General features: G+C 52.4%; 1 protein-coding gene across 1 annotated transcript in view; it reads left to right on the forward strand.

The window, feature by feature from the left end:
- The first annotated feature begins 6,167 nt into the window (after nt 1-6,167).
- Nucleotides 6,168-18,363, forward strand: part of ANK1 (ankyrin 1) — a 97,412-nt gene continuing 85,216 nt past the window's right edge. The window contains exons 1-2 of the mRNA XM_007455476.1: nt 6,168-6,206; nt 11,877-11,978. Coding sequence (XP_007455538.1) covers nt 6,168-6,206; nt 11,877-11,978 — 141 coding nt within the window. The remainder of the gene's footprint in view (nt 6,207-11,876; nt 11,979-18,363) is intronic.

Below are 18,363 nucleotides of genomic sequence, written 5' to 3' on the forward strand. Positions count from 1 at the left end.
CACGCCAGCTGGAGCACCTATTCTGTGAAGTTCCTTCCTAATTAACTGCAGAGGGGGTTAGGGCAGGAGGGTGCAATAGGGCACACACGACGAAAGTCATTTCCCCCGGCCCCGCCCGGCTATGCTCTAGGTGGTTCGCAGACTCCCCGGGTGGTTGACCGCTGCCCCAGGTGGTGATAAGCCAGCCTGCCTTTCTGAGGAAAGGGCGGGGCTCCTGGTGCGCGCCCTTATCGGCCTCGTACAGAGACTCGGGTGCGGGGGGGGGGGGGGGGAAGGGAGGGGCCGGGGCAGAAGGGGAGACCGATGCTGGGGAAGGGGGGGCGACCCAGGGGGACCCAAGAGCCGAGCGCCCCACCCTTCCCAGGATGGTTGGAATAGTTGGAGCGGGAGGCTAGGGCACCCGCCGGGGGCGGGGGGGGGGGGGGGGGGGGGGGGGGGGGGGGGGGGGGGGGCCGGGTCAACTCCCTGAGCGCGCGTGGGGCGACGCAGATAGAAGAATGGCGGGGGGCAAAGCGAGCCTTGTCAGCAGGGGAGGAGCTGTGGACCCGGGCTGGGCTCGGGAGCAAGGCTTCAGCTGTACACGCACCCTGAGAATTGGTTCTCCACTGCAGAGACAATGGAAATTGAAAATGATGCAGTGAAAGCCCAAGAGGTCCAGTGGCTCCAGCAGCGTGCTGGGGATGCCTGGGGGCCTGTATCCCGCCATGGGTCTTCTGCCCCCCTTGCAGAAGCGGTGACGGGGCCCTAATTTTCCAGCGTAGAAGCAAAATCAGTCACACCCCCTACCTTGGAGCGGGAGGCGGGAGTTAACCTTTGACCCAAACTTTGGTGAAGGAAGGGAGGGGCGGAAGACAAAAGAGCATCCCTGTCGTTTACTGAGGACCTACTACGTGCCTGCAGTGGTGCTGGGCATTTTTACATAATCCTCACAGTACCTGGGGGTGGGGGACAGGGGAAGGTGATTTTCATGTCACTGATGAGGAAGCCCATGCTCAGAAAAGTTACTTCCCTTTATCAGAAGTTACACAGCTCGACTGTTGGCGGCCCGCTAATTTTGAGTATTTTAAGGATGCCCGGAAAAGCAAATGATGACGTTGCAATTCAGTGAGGCCCAAGTCTGACTTGACTGCAGAGGAGGATTAAAATGAGAGAAGCAGGAGGCCCTCTGCCCTCCAGTGACCTGCAGGGGGAGAGAAGTGGTCACTGCTCAGGGCATGAGGTGCCAGGTGGCCCGTCTCTGGAATCCCGGGTCTGCCCTGAATCTCAGCTTTGACGTCGCTGTAGAGAGGAGCCAGCCTGGGTCCAGGCTGGCTGCCGCCTGAAGCTCTGTTCCCCCAAAGCATCCCAGGGTTCATCTGAGAGCCCCGCGCACCTGGGATCCTTTGCTTCAGGCTTTTGAGCAAGAAGCATCATCCTCCCAGTTTCTGGAAGAGCCAGAGATTCACGGGGGAGTTCGTGGCAGGGGGGCCCCGGAGCCGTGCCAGGCTCCCACTCCATCCGGGAGTTCTGCATGCTGCATCCCTTTCTTCTCCCCACACTGTCTCCTCCTGATGTAGCTGATGTGGCCTGGAGGACAGAACTCCACGGCCGAAGCCTCCAGCACCTCATTACGCTTGTCTGTGAGGAACTGCAGAGACAGCTGGTAAAATATTTAGCACGATGGAAAAAAACTGCACATGCCATGAACCTGGAAGATAGAACAAGGGGTCCTTACCAAGCACCACTCGTCTTTTTCTTTAGCCCATCAATTCCTTTCTGGTCCTTTGCCTTGGTTGTTTGCTTTGGTTTCAGTGATTCTCACAGGCAATCTCCCGGGTACACTAAATACCTGTAATAAAAGCGCAGCCCTAAGGTATGAAAAAAATTAGGAAACAGGCAAGGAGCAGTTGTCGAAAGGTATGGGACTGATGGAGGGTTGAGGAGGGACAGTCAATTAATGGTAAAAAAAAAAAAATAAGGGCTTATCTTTCTGAATCCCTAGAGCCCAAAGAAATCCTTCCAAGTCATCTAGTTTATCCTGCGCTTCTCTACACCATATCAAATGATGAGTTACGTTTCTCTGCTACCCCGAAGATCCCCAGCAAAGATTCAGCTCTTTCTGAATAATGAGTTCTGTTAAGTCACATCCCTTACCGCTGGAAAAAATTCTTTCTGTCTGATCTAAATCTTCTCCACATCAATTTAACCCCATGATTTACAGCTTCCTTATGACCTGAGGAAATGTTCATACAGCAGTCAGCACCACTGCCCAGGTCTGTGCTAGTCAAATAGGGGAGCAGGTGGGAAAAGTGAAGCAGAGGGACTGGGAATACAGGACACGTGAACCAAGCTGCCTCTGCCTGTAGGAAGCTTGTAATTGAACCATGGTGGTTTTGGCACCTGGAAAGGGGTACCATAGTAGTCCCAGTCTGAGATCCAGGCTCTAGTGCTGGAGGGGTTTACATCTTAAGGGCTATCTCCTTGAGCCTTCTCTTCTTTAATGTCGATCATCCCAGGTCCTTTAACCTCAGGCCTTGTTGGGTAACGTGCCTGAAGTTGTTTCCTTCTTTTCCTCTTGGGCTTTGTCCGACTCTGCGTATCTAAGTTGCAAAACCTCAACCCTACTGAGGTCACAACCAGAGTCAAGAATTCTTGGCAGTCCTTGCGGAGCAACTGAGCCCTTGCACCACAACTAGTGAGCCTGCCTTCTAGAGCCTTCGAGCCACAAATACTGAGCCCGTGTGTCACAACTACTGAAGCCCGCTTGCCTAGAGCTCGTGCTCCGCAACAAGAGAAACCACTGCAATGAGAAGCCCGCGCACCGCAACGAAAAGTAGCCCCCACTCGCCTCAACTAGAGAAAGCCCACGCGCAGCAACCAAGACCCAGCGCAGCCAAAAAAAAAAACAAACAGAATTTTTGGCAGTCCTGAGTACTCAAGTCCTCTGATAATACCTCAGTCCCTTTCCCATTCTCTCAGCAGTACCATGGGTTGTATTCAGCTTCTGGTCCACTATGACTAGTTCATCTTTTTTCTTTGTGATTGTATATAACCCATAGCAATTATGGTATAAAGAACCCGGGGCTTAGGAGTTATGCTACCTGGGTATCAGAATTGGGTTGGGAATTTTTGCTATTTAACTGTGAACATTTCACTTTACGTGTAAGATCTCAGTTCATCTCACCTTTAAAATAGATGTGCTGTCTAGAAAGAACTCTCAAAATTCAGTAATCAGAAAACAAACAACCCAATTTAAAAATCGGCAAAAGATTTGAACAGATACATCACCAAAGAAGTTATGTGGATGGCAAGTCAGCCCCTGAAAAGATGTTCAGCCTCATTAGTTATGAGTCAATGCAAATCAAAACCACAATGAAATACTCCTACACATCTATTAGAATGTCTAAATTAAGGCTAACTGTACCAAGTGTTGGCAAGGGTAGGGACCAATGGGAGGGGCTACAAAGGGGCAGAAGGAAACTTTTGGAGGTCATTTTGTAGGTACATTGTCTTGATTGTAGAGATGGTTTTATATATATATATATATATAAACTTACTAAATGGTACATTTTAAATATGCAAGTTACAGTGTGTTGGTTACACTTCAATACAGCTGTTAAAAATGGTCTATTTTTCAGTTCATCGTGTGAGTCAATTGAATTCGTGCTTTTGAAACTGTTATATTGTTCATACTGTTCATCTGCCACTTGAGTAGGGCATTTCTCTCTCTCTAAATATTAATGTTGGAACAGTGCTTTGGAATCCCTTGAGATATTGCACTGGGCTATGATCAGGGCTGTTCCAGTAACCATAATTTATTAATTGAAGCTCTCTATGTAGAGGCTTTTAGCAAATCTGAGAAGCAGTTTTAAGAAGCACAGAGCAAGAGACCTGTAGGGTAACCCGTGCCCTTAAAATGTGTGCATTTTTGTGCTTGGAGAAGGGGCCGTGGTGACTCCCCCAGCCAGACACCTGCCTTTGGTACAGGGGTGTGGCGTTTTCCACCTTTTAGAGGTTGCCTGTCCTCTGATGGTGTTGAGGGTCTCAGGCCTGGAAAATTCTGATGCCACTGTCTTCAAATTCCAGTGTTTTCATCCACATGGGAGAGGTTAGTTGCATTATACACTTCAGATCACTCTTTTTCGGCAACATCCTGCCCTTCTCTCTTGAGCTTTATTTATTCCATTTATTTGGGACGTTCCCCTAATTGTCGAATGGATTTGAAGAGCACCTTACTTTTTTTCTTTTACTTGAAGTAGAGATAGTTTATAATATTATATTACTTTTTAGTTTCAGGTGTACAGCATAGTGATTTAATATTTTTATAGATTATACTCCATTTAAAGTTATTATAAAATATCGGCTATATTCCCTGTGCTGTACATTACATCCTCATATCTTATTTATATTATACCCAGTAGTTTGTACCTCTTAATTCCCTTCCCCTATCTTGCCCTTCCCTCACCCCTCTCCCCACTGGTAAGCACTAGTTTTCTGTATCTGTAAATCTATTTCTGTTCTGTTAATATTCATTTGTTTTACGGTTCTGTTTCCACATATAAGTGAAAAAGCATAGTGTTTGTCCTTCTCTGTCTGACTCAGTTTCACGAAACATAATACCCTCCAGGTCCATCCATGTTGATGCCAATGGCAAAATTTCATTCTTTTTCACGGCTGAGTAATATTCCACTGTATATATGTACCACATCTTCTGTATCCATTCGTCTGTTGATGGACACTTAGGTTTCTTCCATGTCTTGGCTATTGTAAATAACGCTGCTGTGAACACTGAGGTGCATGCAAATTGGTGTTTTTGTTTTCTTTGGATAAATAGCCAGGAGTGAAATTGCTGGATCATATGGTAGTCCTATTTTTAGTTTTCTGAGGAACCTCCATACTGTTTTCCACAGTGGCTCCGCCAATTTACAAGAGCACCTTACCGTGGGAAACACTCCATTTTTTCTAACCCCAGGGTATCCCGCGCGTTGCCCCCTCCTGGCACTGGGCACACGGGCTGGGGATCTTGCCAGTGTCGCTAACGAAAGGGCTTTGGGTCAGCTGGCCCCTCTGTTTACTGGTAGTAACCTTGGTCCTGACCTTAACCTCCCTGGGCTCAGCTCCTCCATCCACACAACTACAATTGCATCTTCTACCTCAAGAGGCGCCTGCGACGGTTAAATGAGGTCCTTCACCTAATAGGTACTCAGGGGGTTAATTCTTCCCAAACACACAGCTGTCTGGTGCCCCCCATGCTTCGGGGCAGGAGGGGTGGGAAAAGAGCATTTGGTGTCGTGTCTAAACTGCTATTTGAAGAGAGCATGAAGCTGGGCTCATGATACGGAACGTCCATGTTGGGACAAGCAGTATCGCCAGCGGCTGTGACAATCTCTGTCACTGCTTCTGCTGGCCATTGCTCATCACTCAGCGTAATCCCTGGTGTCACCTCCCCCCCCCCACACACACACATGCTCTTGACATCTGTCCCCGAAATGACCACACGAAAAGGTGAGGGTGGTCCCAGAGCAGAGTCTGGGAGCTTCCTCCGGCCTTGGGTGACATTCCCTAAAACACCGTCAGACTGGGGGGATGAGGGAGACGTAGTAACAGATCCGCGTCTCAGCTTCACTCCGCCTCGCGGCTCCCGGCAGCAGCTGGAAGAGGCGGATGAGCTGGCATCTCAGGACACGCTGCAAGAGCTGGAAACATGCAGATCGGTGATGGGGCATAAATAGCCTCTGCTGAGCTCGCCCTGGCCGTCTCCGCCGGCCCCGGGGCCCACTCACCCGGGCGGTCGGGGAGACAAGAGGCAGGGCGGGAGCGCCATGCAGCGTGGAGCTCCTCACCTCGCCTGGACGTGTGCGCCTCCCGCCTGCCGCCGCAGGACGCGGCCCTCCACGCGCCCGCGCCGCGGGGCTCGGCCGCAGGGGCCTCGTCTCTGGAGATCGCTCCGCGTTACCTTTCGCGTCAGACGCGAGGATGAGGAGGAAATGAGGAGGCCCCACTAGCGGCTGGCGGGCGGGCGGGCGCCAGGGTACGCGCGCCGGAGCCCAGCCGAGCCGCGGCGAGCGGCGGGCGCCTGTATTTTTAGCCTGATGCCGCTTAACTTGCTGGCGCTCCGCGCGCAGCCGAGCAGATAACGGGGGAGGGGAGCCGGCCGCGGGCTCGGATTTCCGCGCCGGCGCCGGACGATGGCAGCGCGACCGCGCAGGTCGGGTCCAGATGCCGCGGTGAGTGCCAGGCCGGCCCGCGCCGGGCGGGGTCCCCGCCGGCGCGCCCCCTGCCGCGGGCTCGCCGGGCGCCGGCCACCAACTTTCCCGGCGCGGGCGCGGGCGGGGACGCGCGCCAGCCGCCCTACTGTTGCCTCACGTCCGCGGGCGCCGAGGCTTCTAGCGGGATCCAGAGGAAAATTCCTCTGGCCTGGAGGCCGCCGCTGCGGAGGGGCTGGTGCCGGGAGGCGGCCGGACCCGTGGCCGGGCGGCCGGGCGGGCGCGCGGAGGTGCCTGGAGGACAGTCCCGCCGGGCTGACTCTGCGGTGCGGGGCGACCGGCCGCCCCTCGCGGGGACCAACTCGGACCTGCGGGGATGCCCCGGCCTTGGCCTTGGCCGGAGAAGGGCCGCCTCGGGCGCTCGCGGCACGCCTGAGCCCTAGACCTTAGAAACACGAGCGCCCAGAGGTCCAGAGTCAGCGGGAAATGAATGGGGGTGAGAGGGAGCCGGGGGGACCCCCCGGCGAGCTGTGCACTGTCCCCATTTTAGCAATGGAATTGAGGTCTGGGAACTTGTGCGAGGCACAGCATCAAGTGGCGGAGCGGGGCTTCACGCCAGGTCTGTCCAACGTCAGGGTCCGCTGTGGCTTTTCTCACATCCTGCATCACCCAGCCTCCCAGCATGAGGCTGGAAGAGCGCAGGAACAGACGGGGTTTTCCCCAAGGCCTTATACTTGTGCGGAGAGGTCATAAGAGGACCCGGGACTCTGGCTTACACATCTCGTTTCCTCAGTGACACCTTTAATAGCACAACTTTCTGGAAAGAAAAATGAAAGAAACCTAATGAAAGCGCACACTGGGGCCCGGGGTTCACTTCTGTTTCTCTGTCGTCAGTAGCCTAATGCAGGGGCCACACAGGTGTGTGCAGGCGGGCACTGCCTGTTCTTTCTTGGAGGCCCGACCTGGGCTCCAAGGAACACCCGGGCACTGAGTATGAAGGCACTCTCAGATGTGAAGGGCACCCCCCATATACAGGCCAAACACCGCCTGCTGTACTTGGTCTTCTGGATGTGCTGCAGCCCCTCAGGAGAAGGTCCAGAACCTCTACTGGGAGTTCTGACAGTGACTCTGCCTTTTGCCCAAGCAAGAGCCTTTGGGAAGGAGATACTGTCTTATCACTGTTTACAGAAATTAATGAGAGCTCAGTTTCCATTCATCTTTTGAGATGAGATTTTGCACTGGGAGACCTTGAAAAAGTCAGTCATGATTCGTTCTGGGAAAACTGAGGCCATCTCAAGCCCCAGAGAAGGTGTGAGGAGGCCCTGGGTTCTCCCACCTGGTCTAAACCTAGACTCCGCCTGGCTCCGGTGTTTCGGCAGCCTCCCCTGCCTCTGGGTGCAGGCTTGCTGACATTTAGCTCCCTGCTTCCGTCTCTCCCTCCCCGGACACTGGAGTCCCCTCTGCTACTCATCTATTGCTATATTCGTATCTGCCCCACTCAGGAAGTGCAAGTTTAATAATAGTCGGGCATCTCAGGTAACCAAGGGTTCACCTCCCTTTTCCAACGAGAAGCCCTGATGAGAACTTGAGTCCCAAGAGGAATTCCATTCCCTTCCTTTCCCCTCTGCTTCCTTCCTCCTGAAGCGAGGGCTGAAGTGGGCACAGCCTCTGAGTGCAGGCGGAAGGCTCTCTCCAGCCAGAGCTGAACTGGAGTGGAATCTCTGGGCACTAGAACATGGCTAGTGAGGAAGCACTGCTTAGATTCCTGCCCAGCCAGGATTCGCTGTGTGACCTCGGACAAGATGCTTAATGTCTCTGTGACCCATTTGCCTCATCTGTGAAGAGGAGACAATGAAAGTACCTGCCTCTGGAGATTATTGGGCGAAGCCAGTGAAGTCGTTGGTGCAGAGGGCTTAACACATGGGAAGGGCTTTATAAAGGTAACTTGTTTCATTGTGAAAAGAAGTTCGGGGACATCACATGGGTTAATCTGTAGGGATGTGGGCCAGGTATGCAATGAGATATGTGTGACCCCTCCTCCCCTCAGTGCTGGCAGTTTTCTCAAGGGTAAAATTAGGTTAAAATAAAGCTCAAGATGAGGAAACGGCAAAGGCGCAAGTGGGCAGCCTTGGTGTGGGTGTTCAGAGAGGTGACAGCTCTCGGTGGTGGTACAGGGTCTAGGGCCATCGTGGACTGATTTTTCTGGACGCAACGAGCAGCTTTCTTTAGCTCCTCTGGTCTCTCCACACAGAGAGGCCTCTCTGAGGCTGCCCTGCAGGGACGGGGCACTCAGGGAGGGCCAGGGACTCTGCTCCAATTTATCCTAGCGCTGAGATAGTCTGGTTCGTATTTTGTCATTATTGTTGTTTTTCTGGTTGGTATTTACTCAGATAAATATTCTAAATGGAGCATATTGGATTCTTTTGACTCTCTTTCTGCCCTACTGGGTTACAGACTGTTCCTAGACGCACCGGGAAACGGCACGTAGGACAGGTCATTAAGTTGCAGGAAATTGAGTTAGAGATTCAGCAGAACAAGATGGCAAGAGTGGGTCTCATATTCCAAAGAGGGCCATTTGTTCTGCAGCTGAAATATTCTCCGGCACCTAGGAGGTGCCCACTGCATGCCTGTGGAATGGATCACTTTCTAACTCTGTCACTTTGTTTTTCAAGTCACGAGGGCGGAGACCTGTATTCAGGATTTTTACTCTCTCTCTTTGCCCTAGCAGGATTCTGGACTTGAAACAGGACCTCAGGAAATAAGTTGCAGAATTAAAACTGGGGGACACACAGTGGAATGACACCATTATTACCTACAATCCACCTGTAAGATACCCTGAGGATCCTACCTGGGTCCTGACGACTCTATGCCCAGAGAAGACTGAAGAGAAAATGAAAAAGCCTTAGCAATTGAACTTCACCTCTAACTATCTAGGTGACCTTAGCCGGTCACTTTATTTTTACCATCAGTTTTATCATCAGGGAAGGGAAGGCCTGGGACTGGATGATTCCTTCCTAGAGGCCTGTCTTGGCCTCAGTGCAGCAGGTCAGGGTCAGAGCCGGGACCTGCCGGGGACCCTTTATCTGCCATAGATTCACTGTTTAATTGGGAAAGGCATGGGGGCCCTCCCAGCCCCTACACTTGTCATGGCTTTCTGGTCACCCTCAGGTTTGAAACCGCTGAGAATGCACCTCGAGGTCAAGGGCAGTAGGAAGGTTTTGGCTTGATTCAGGGAGTCCTGGGCTGAATCCCTGAGTGTTAACTAACACAGAACTTGGGCACGTTATTAACCTCTCCAAACCTCAGTTTTGTCACCTCTAAAATGGGCATAATCATTATACCTGCCTCACAGGTTGTGATCAGGATTGAAAGATGGAATTGATTGATATTAGTATTATAATTTCATGGTTCAATTAGACACACAACAGAAACTATTGAGCCTTCTTCAGCCTCATCCAGATTGGGCTTCCCCAGCCCTCTGTTTATCTGCTTGTCTGTCTGTCATAAATATTCTCCTCTGCTTCCTAGACTCAATGCTTTGAACAGTGACAGTGTCATTAGTTGGTGTTACATCTATTTGTATCCACCATGCTTAGGTTTTCATCCCACATCCTATGATTGTGCTGCAGAAGGTAGTTTGGACAAGCGGGAGATGTGTCTCTCTCTAATACTCTCATTTTGGGGAAATAATGTACTATATTTTTTTTCCAGACAGCTGAGTCCAGACAGGCTTTCTCAACCAGCAGGCACAGACAGACATTTTCGGAGGGACTGAACCTTGAGCCTGATTTTTCTGGGAATCCAGCTCATGAGGAACCAACAGATTAATCCTCGCCTGAGGTGGCAGGGACGGGGGCACGGGGCAGCCCTCCGGTGTGAAGATCTGTAAGGCTGGAGAATCTTTCCTGCCCTGGATTAACTGTTTAATTGGTGAAGGTGTGCAGGCCTGCTTTGGTTTAATTGTAGGACGCTGAGATTGTTGGCTGTAGATTTTGAATCTAACATGTTTAGGGACCATCATCACTGTGACTGCTCTAACAGAGTACCACAAACTTGGTGGCTTAAAACAGGAGAAATATCTTCTCTCACAGTCTGGAGGCCAGAGGTCTGAATCAGGGTGTTAGCAGAGCCACGCTCCCTCCGGAGGCTCCAGGGGAGACTGTTCTTGACCGCTTCTAGCTTCTGCTGGTTGCCAGCTTCCTTGGCTTGTGGCCACGTCACTCCAACCTCTCGTGTGTGTGTGTGTGTGTGTGTGTGTGTGTGTGTGTGTGTGTGTGTTCTTCCGTCTTTTGTAAGGACACTTATCACTGGATTTAGGGCCAACCTAGGTAATCTAGGACAATCTCATCTCAAGACCCATAACATAATTACATCTGCGAAGACTCTTTTTGCAAGTAAGGTCACATTCAGAGGCTCCAGGGGTTAGGGTGCAGGCGTATCTTGGGGGGCCACAGTTCAGCCCACTACAGCACGTTCTTGGAGGAGGGGAGCATGGAAGGAGACAGAGCACCCCTGGGTGGATCTTCTGGAGGAACGGCATAAGCCCGCCAACCCTAACCTCCCCCCACTTCACACGTGGCTTGTCACGTGACAGCTCTCACCTGTTAAACTCACCCAGAGTGCACACTGTGTGCAAACACCGTGCTCAGCGCTGTGCTGATGTAATAATTATAGTCATGTATAATATTTCCTTTCAGCTTCACAGCCAGGCCTTGTCCCCCTCCCTCTCTGGCTTACAGATAAGAACACAGGAGCAGAGGTACCTGCAGATTGTAGTGCCCCGCTAGACGCAGGGGAGCTGCTCGGAGCCCCTGCAGTTGTCTGCCATCCCCCCAGCTCTCACTCTCTGGCCATCATTCATCTCTAATACAAACCAATGTCCTGGGCAGGATCTGGATGTGCCTGTAGGTGGCTGAGCCTCAGCATACAGCCCCCAAGTGCTTTATTGTCATTCAGGAAAACTGGCGAGGGGCACCTGCCGGGTCAGGTGGCAGAGCCAGACTGCCTGCTGTGCCTCTTCCCTGCTGTATGAACCTGCACAAGTCACTTGGGCTCTCTGGGCCTCCGTTCCCTCATCTGTAAAATGGGGACGGCAATAGTACTTACCTCTTGGGGATATTTTAAATGACGAAATGCATCTGTGTGTGTGTGTTGATACATATTATATGCCAAGTGCCGATAATGGTTCTGGGCGTGTAGTAAGTGCTACGCGCTGTTTACTTAAAAACAAAACCACAAAATAGCACCAAAGAGCTTGCGTCTGGTTCCTATGGTGCCTCCATCTGTGACTCAGTGGGTGGGGCCGAGCAGTGTGCTTTGGGCTCCTCAGGAGGAAGGCGGAGCCCGTGGAAGCATGGAGGCAGTGAGATGCCAGGCCTGCTGAGCGGTCACTGGTGGAATGGGAACCCTCTCGAAGGCCGGCCCCTCCTGGGTCCTAGCCAAGATCGCCTGCTCATAAAAACACCAACAGGAAGGGAGGCTGGGCTCTGAAGGCTGCCCCGCACGTGGGCCGAGAGCGGTCTGTCCAGGGGCTCCAGGCCCGTACACGCCTGGGGACCATGGTGGGCACCTGAACAGGAGGGTGTGCTGGCTGCCGCCGTGACCTTGGCCCTTTTTCACAGCTCTGGGCTTGAATGGATTGTGAGATGTTTGTCACACAGGCCCACTCACAGCTTCTCTTTCTCCTCACAGGCCGATGCTGCTAACAGCTTTCTGAGGGCAGCAAGATCAGGTAACTTGGACAAAGCTTTGGACCACCTGCGGAATGGGGTAGACATTAACACCTGTAATCAGGTAAGTGAGATGCACGGTGCAGGCAGGCATGTGGTCTCTGAAGAGCGGCTCTTGCCTGGTGCCCTTTCCTGAAGGCTTGAATCTGCCTCTGTTCACCTTTTTCCAGTGGCCTCAAACATCCCTCGGGGCTCCCGCCCGCTGAAGGCCCTAACCCTGGTGTTTGTGGCCCTGCAGCAGCCCAGGGCCCCATAGAGAAGCGCTGGTGCCCGAACAGTGCGGGCTGCACCCGGCTCCATCCCCTGCGGCCTCTCCCCTTAGAAGTCTCTGGCTGGTCCCTGCTCAGTCTTAAAATTTGTGGCCTTTGAAAGTGGGCTGGAGGGAGGGCCTTTGAAGGATGCTGTGTCAGTGATGACATTCATCTCCTTTGTCCACCAGCAGCCTTTGTGGGTGTGCTGCTGGGCTGAGAAGGAAACAGTGCTGAGGACTTGCTTGTCCTATGCTGACAGAGGCTGAGAACTAAGTGTGGCTGAAGGGCTTCTCTGGATGTTTCTGGTGCTGAATGACAGGGCTTGGTTTGGGGAGGGGGAGGGGACTGAAAGTGTGCGGGATGGATTGGAAGACAGAGAGTCAGGTTTGGGGCCAGAAATCTAGGCACTCACTGAATAGAAAGCATCTTACTCCCAAGGAGGAGGACAGGGGTGTGGCCAGGGCCATGGATGGATGACTTTTGTTGTGTTTGTTTGTTTCTGCCAGTTGTTCACGTACACAGCTGATTCCGTTTCTGATGATTGAGAAGAAAGTTACCAATTGTGACTTTTTAAAAAAATCATCTTAACCGTTAAAAACATTGTTCTTAATTGTGGTGAAAAGCACATAACATAGAATCGACCGTCTTAAGCGTTTGTAAGTGTACAGTTCAGTGGCCTTAAGTACATCCATGGATGTCACCACACTCCATCCCCAGGGTTCTTTTCATCTCGTAAACCTGAGACTCTGCACCCATTAAACAGCAGCTCGCCCTTCCCTCCTCTCCAGCCCCTGGAGACCACCAACCTCCTGTCTGCCTCTAGGAATCTGATTGCTCCAGGTACCTCACGCATAACAGTGGACTCATGCAGTGTATGTCTTTTGTAACTGGCTTATTTCTCGGAGCACGGTGTCCTCAGGGTCCCTCCGTGTTGTGCTGGACTGGATGACTTTTACAAGCCAGCAGGGGAAGTACCAGGAATGCAGCTTAACTTTTCCGCTGGCGGCGTGCCTCTGGCCCCGGCCCCTCAGCCTCACTTTCCTGGCCCTCATCCTACTTAAGGTGTACAATACCCTGTGCCAAGACTGCTTTTGGATCCAGTTGGTCTTCTGTGGTCTAAATCCACAGCTGGAAGATCAGAGAGGATGGGGCGGGGGGGTGGTGGTGTGATGGGAAACAAGTAGGTGTGTGATATGAAGGAGCAGCCATGGCCGTGAACTTCAGAGGGGAGACAGGCGTGTGGACGGACTTGAGGGTGCAAACTAGATGGGGAGAAGCAAACCCCCCTTCTGTCATCCCTCCACCCAAATATCCCAGCCTGCGTGCGTCCACAGGCCTGAGGACATTCGAGGTGATTCTCAGTAAACGTACAGCCCTAAAGGTCGCCTTTGGAGAGATTGACACTCTGGACCCATTTCTTTCATGGGGAGAGACAGTAGGAGCAAAGTCTGGGGGCCAAGGGCGAGTACTGAGATCAGAGGGCTCAGGAGAGGGGCTGTGTGAGTTGGCCTCGTGGTGTCACCAACCACCCCCCAGCCCCGTGTGGGGACACCCGCGGATGCATTTCTGGGCAGCAGGGATGCGAATTCTGGCTTCCTTTGTTCAGGCCCAGAAACACAGCTGAGTGTCCGCAGTGCGCCAGCTTGAGACGCACCAGCCCCTCAGAGGCCTTTCAAGGGTTAAGACACCAGCTCTCAAAGGAGCCACTTAGCAGAAATGGGGGCAACTGCATGTCCCTAAGCCCTGAGCCAGAGCTGATTTTCCGTGTGAAACTGGAAGATTCTGACGACACCGGGAGGGGCTCGGTCCTGATCGGGCTGCTGGTGGTGAGGCCCCAGCATGTGGATGGCCTGTCCCTCTGCTGTTGAAGGCACCTCCTCGGTTCATCTCAGGCTCCACGAGCATGAGGCAATATCTGCACTTCAGGGACACGCTTTCCGATGGGCTTAGCACCAGAGGAAACTGCTAACTGCTGCAGGCGAGGAAATGATGTGGGGGGTGGGTGTGTGAAAGGAGGGCTCCCCGTGGTGCACAGCCCCTCCTGCTGGTTTAGCCCCGCGCTCCTTCACCCCCTCCCCCCGATCTGGGCCCTGCTCCTCTTTGTCTTGTGCTGCCGCAGGGGCAGAGCTGCAGACCCGCCCAGGAGTGCCAGCGTCGCTGGAGCCTCCTTCTGGTGTTAACGGGTGATTTGGCTTTTGCTCTGAGTGGGGCGTGCTGGGCGGGGAAGGGGGGAGAGGACTGAACGCTGGGGCGCAGCGGGGCCAGCACTTGAACCTCGGTTGACCTCAGCACGCCATCCGGGCAACGCCCTTGCCCTGTGATGCGCACCGGCCGTCCCCTTATGCGACGAGAGCTTCTCTTTGAAGCGCGCATTCGCTGCTTTGAGAAGATAAAAACAGGCTCTTGTCCTGGGGTCGTGGCTCGAGAATTTGCTCTTGCTTGAATCTTTGGAGCCAGTGGACCATGATAGCAGTAATACGGCAAATGCTGATCCTTATCTAAGCAACACACCTTCAAAGAGCACCTTTCGTGGAAAGAATAGGAGTTGTTTGCCATACTCGGAAATAATTACGCTGAGTAGTGTGGAAAGAGGCTTATTTAAGAGACATCTGAATATTCAGGGCAGCTTTCTTATTGCATAGATTATGTCTACTGATTTTGATCACCATGATTATAGTTATAGAAAAGAACAAGTCCACACGCAAGGACACATGTCTGCACGTGCCTACGCCAGTATCTTTCCATGAATACCCGCGTCTTTCATTGATCCAAGCATTTTTCCAGCTTCAGACCCGGGTAGCCAGTGTCTTCCTGGATACCTCCTCACGTGTAGAGCTGGGCTTTAGGAATTTAGCGGTTAAAAAAAGAAAAAAGCCATCATCCTCATCATCTCTGAACTATAGTCTACTGGCTGTGAGAGCTGTTAAATCAAATAATCACGCAAATGGATCTGCAGACCAAACTATGTTAGGAGCCACGAGGAAAGGCAGAGGGTGTTAGGAGAACGTGTAAGAAAGATGTGGGGTAGGGCTGGAGGTCAGAGAAGACTCCTAGAAGAGGAGATGCTGAGCTGAGGGGTGAGATGGGGTTAATGAGGGAGGGGAGGGAAGAACATTCCAGAGGCAGAGAAAAGCCTGGAGAGTTTAGTGGCGGCCAGAATGGCTGCAGGCGGAGAGAACAGGGACCAGATGAGGCCGGAGAGGTGACCTCAGGGCTGTGCTGGACCCGAGAGGCAGGGGCAATGGTCAACAGCGGCCAACAACTGGGTCAGCGTGCCCCAGGGCCCAAGCCCTGCGTGTGTGCATCACGAGTGTGGGCATGTGTGCGCCACTGTTTCCTGCCGCGCCCCACGTTGACCCTCTGGTTGCCGAGTGAGGAGAAGGGTCTTGGGGAGGGACCAGAACGGCAGGAGTAGGGGGACTGACCGAGAAGGATGGAGGGATTTCAGCCTTTGACCACCTGCACAGCTGCATCCGTGTGTCCTGGTAGAGCATCCACCCGGCTTGTAGACCCGGTTAAGGATTCTGCTCTTTATCCTAAGAGCCGAGGGGAGCGACCACAGATTCAAGCACAGGAGTGACAAGGCCGCAGGTGCCCACTGTGAGCACGACAGGTGGAAGGGCCCACAGGTGGATACAGGGAAGCCAGTTATAACAGTGGTCCCCAGCCTTTTTGGCACCAGGGACCGGTTTCGTGGAAGACGGTTTTTCCACGGATGGCGGTTCAGGTGGTAGTGCGAGCAATAGGGAGCGTCTATGCAGCCCAGTTCCTAATAGGCCGTGAACCAGTAGTGCTCCGCGCCCGGGGGTGGGGGACCCCTGGGTTATAAGATGACTGCAGTAGTCCAGGAGAGACACGTCGGAGGCCTGGATCAGGGTCGTGGCCATGGGGATGGATGAGTTGGATGGGGCTGGGAGAGGGGAAGGAGGCTTCAGCAGGGACCCTGCTGAAGGGTATCTGGCTTGTGTGGGCCGTGGAGGCTGGCACCGCTCACGGACAGAAGAAGCGGGAGCAGCCTCGGTGTGTGCGGGGCTGGGCGGGCATCCTCTTCTGGAGTCTTTGAGGAATCCAGTGAAATATACAGTAAGCAATTGCTGTATTTGAGCCTGGGACTCAAGATAAGAGGTCCAACCCAAAGATAGGTATTTGGAAGCCACTCAGCACTCAAGGAAGTGGAACTCTGGCGTTGGCGCATGAGAACAGGGCCGAGAGGTGTGTTGAATCTAATCCCCCAGTGTCTTCGTGGGGCTCATTTCACACGTATTTATTAAACACTTGTTTGTGCCAGGTATCAGGCACTGAGCAAGATAGACAAAAGAGACAAAGTCTGTGCCTTCATGACATTTATAGCTGGTGAAGGAGACTGACAGTTAGCAAGAAAAGGAACAGATATATAACATCAGCTAATGAGACATCCCATGAAGGAGGGAGGGAAAGGGGCCTCATCTACAGGGTAGTTAAGGCAGGCCTCTCTAAGGGGATGATTTAAAAAGAAGTAAGGGAGAACCATGTGCTTTCTGGAGGTGAGTGTTCCTGGAGTAGGGGATGTGCTAAGGTCCTGGGGCAGGGGTGAGCTTGGTTTGTTTGGGGAAGAACAAGAACAGTGCAGCTGCAGTGGAAGGATGGAAGGGACGCATGGTAGGCGGGGATGTGGGAGAAATTGCTGGGGCGGAATCTTGAAGGGCTTTTGGGCCACGGTGAGGATCTGGATTTTGCTTCAAGGGTGATGGGACGCCTCTGGAAGGTGCTCCATCTAACTTAGGTATTTAAGAGATCGCCCTGACTGCCATGTGGAGAATCGACTTCGGGCACAGGGACAGAAGCAGGGAGACTTGGGGGGGGAAGCTGAGGCAGGGGACCAGGCAGAATCCCGAGGGGGCTCTGAATAAGGGGGGAGAAGGTTGGGAGCGAAGCCCAGGGACTTGCCCCCCCCCCCAGGCTCACAGGGTTGTCGCCCTGGCTGTGGTGGTCTCAGCACACACGGCACAGGGCATCTGGGGGCCAGGGGCCCGGACTCAGCCTGGGACCGTGTCATTCTCGCACATGGCGGTGGGCTGGTTGGGTCATGTCTCAGCTCAAAAGCCATTGTGAAGACACAGTTGTCCCCAGGGCCTGAAGCAATGTCCGCTGTCGTCACCCCGATCCTCTCACAGCTCAGCCATGTCCGACCGTAGAGCATAGCAAAGTCATCTTATCTGTCGTAGTAGATGCTAAGCGACCTGGTGGCGAAGCCCGTGGGTGCCTCTGCCCCTCAACACCCGGCACATGACGTGTCATATGGTCGATACTGGCTTGAATAAATGGCTCCATAATTAGACACATACTAACAGCAGCCTCATGTGTCCAATTTCCAGAATTATTGCTAGATTACTTATATCAAATTAAAATATTTTATTATGGAGGCCATAGCAAGAAAAAAACATAATTTCTGGGATGCACTAATCGACCTCACATGCTTAGCAGTTAGCCCAATAAAAAGAGAACGAGAGGACAGCAAATCAAGAGCCTCTGTTCTCCCGAATTCCTAGAATTGCCGGGTCTACGTGGGGCTCCACTGGGAACGGCCAGCTCTAACTCCAGGGGCGAAAAGCCTCACTATTTCAGGTTTCTGCTCTGTTCTTATGACACTCACAAACCCTGGCTCACTGGCCTTCCTGATAGGAATAAAGGAAATTTCACTCCAACAGGAGAAGCCTTGTCTGCAGCGCTGGCATAAGGCAAAGTGAAGAAGGGTTTTCTGGAGCGTCCCAGGCAGCCTCCATCCCCTTAGCCTGTCTTATTCTTCTCCGTGGTACTTACTATTGCCTGACTTGCTATGTGTCTGTGTCTTACTCTCTGTCTTCCCTGCTACAGTGGAGGCACCTCGAAGGGAGAGGACTTTGCTTTATTCAGCGCTCCTTGTCAGGATTCTGCCTTACACATAGTAGGTGCTCATAAAATCAGTCAGTAGCTCTCCAGTCTGCTGTAACCACTAATGATGAAACCTTATTTATTTGACGCTTAGCCCATGTAGGAACTCCATCTAAGCACTGCCACTTTTTCTTTTTGAGTTTTTAAATTTTATTTATTTATTTTTAAATTTTTATTGAAATATAGTTGATTTACAATGTCGTGTTTGTTTCAGGTGTACAGCAAAGTGATTTAGTTATACATATATATATATATATATATATATATATATATATATTTTTTTTTTAC

Source organism: Lipotes vexillifer, unplaced genomic scaffold (genome assembly GCF_000442215.2).
Source record: "Lipotes vexillifer unplaced genomic scaffold, Lipotes_vexillifer_v1.1 scaffold414, whole genome shotgun sequence".
Classification (NCBI taxonomy): Eukaryota; Metazoa; Chordata; class Mammalia; order Artiodactyla; family Lipotidae; genus Lipotes; species Lipotes vexillifer.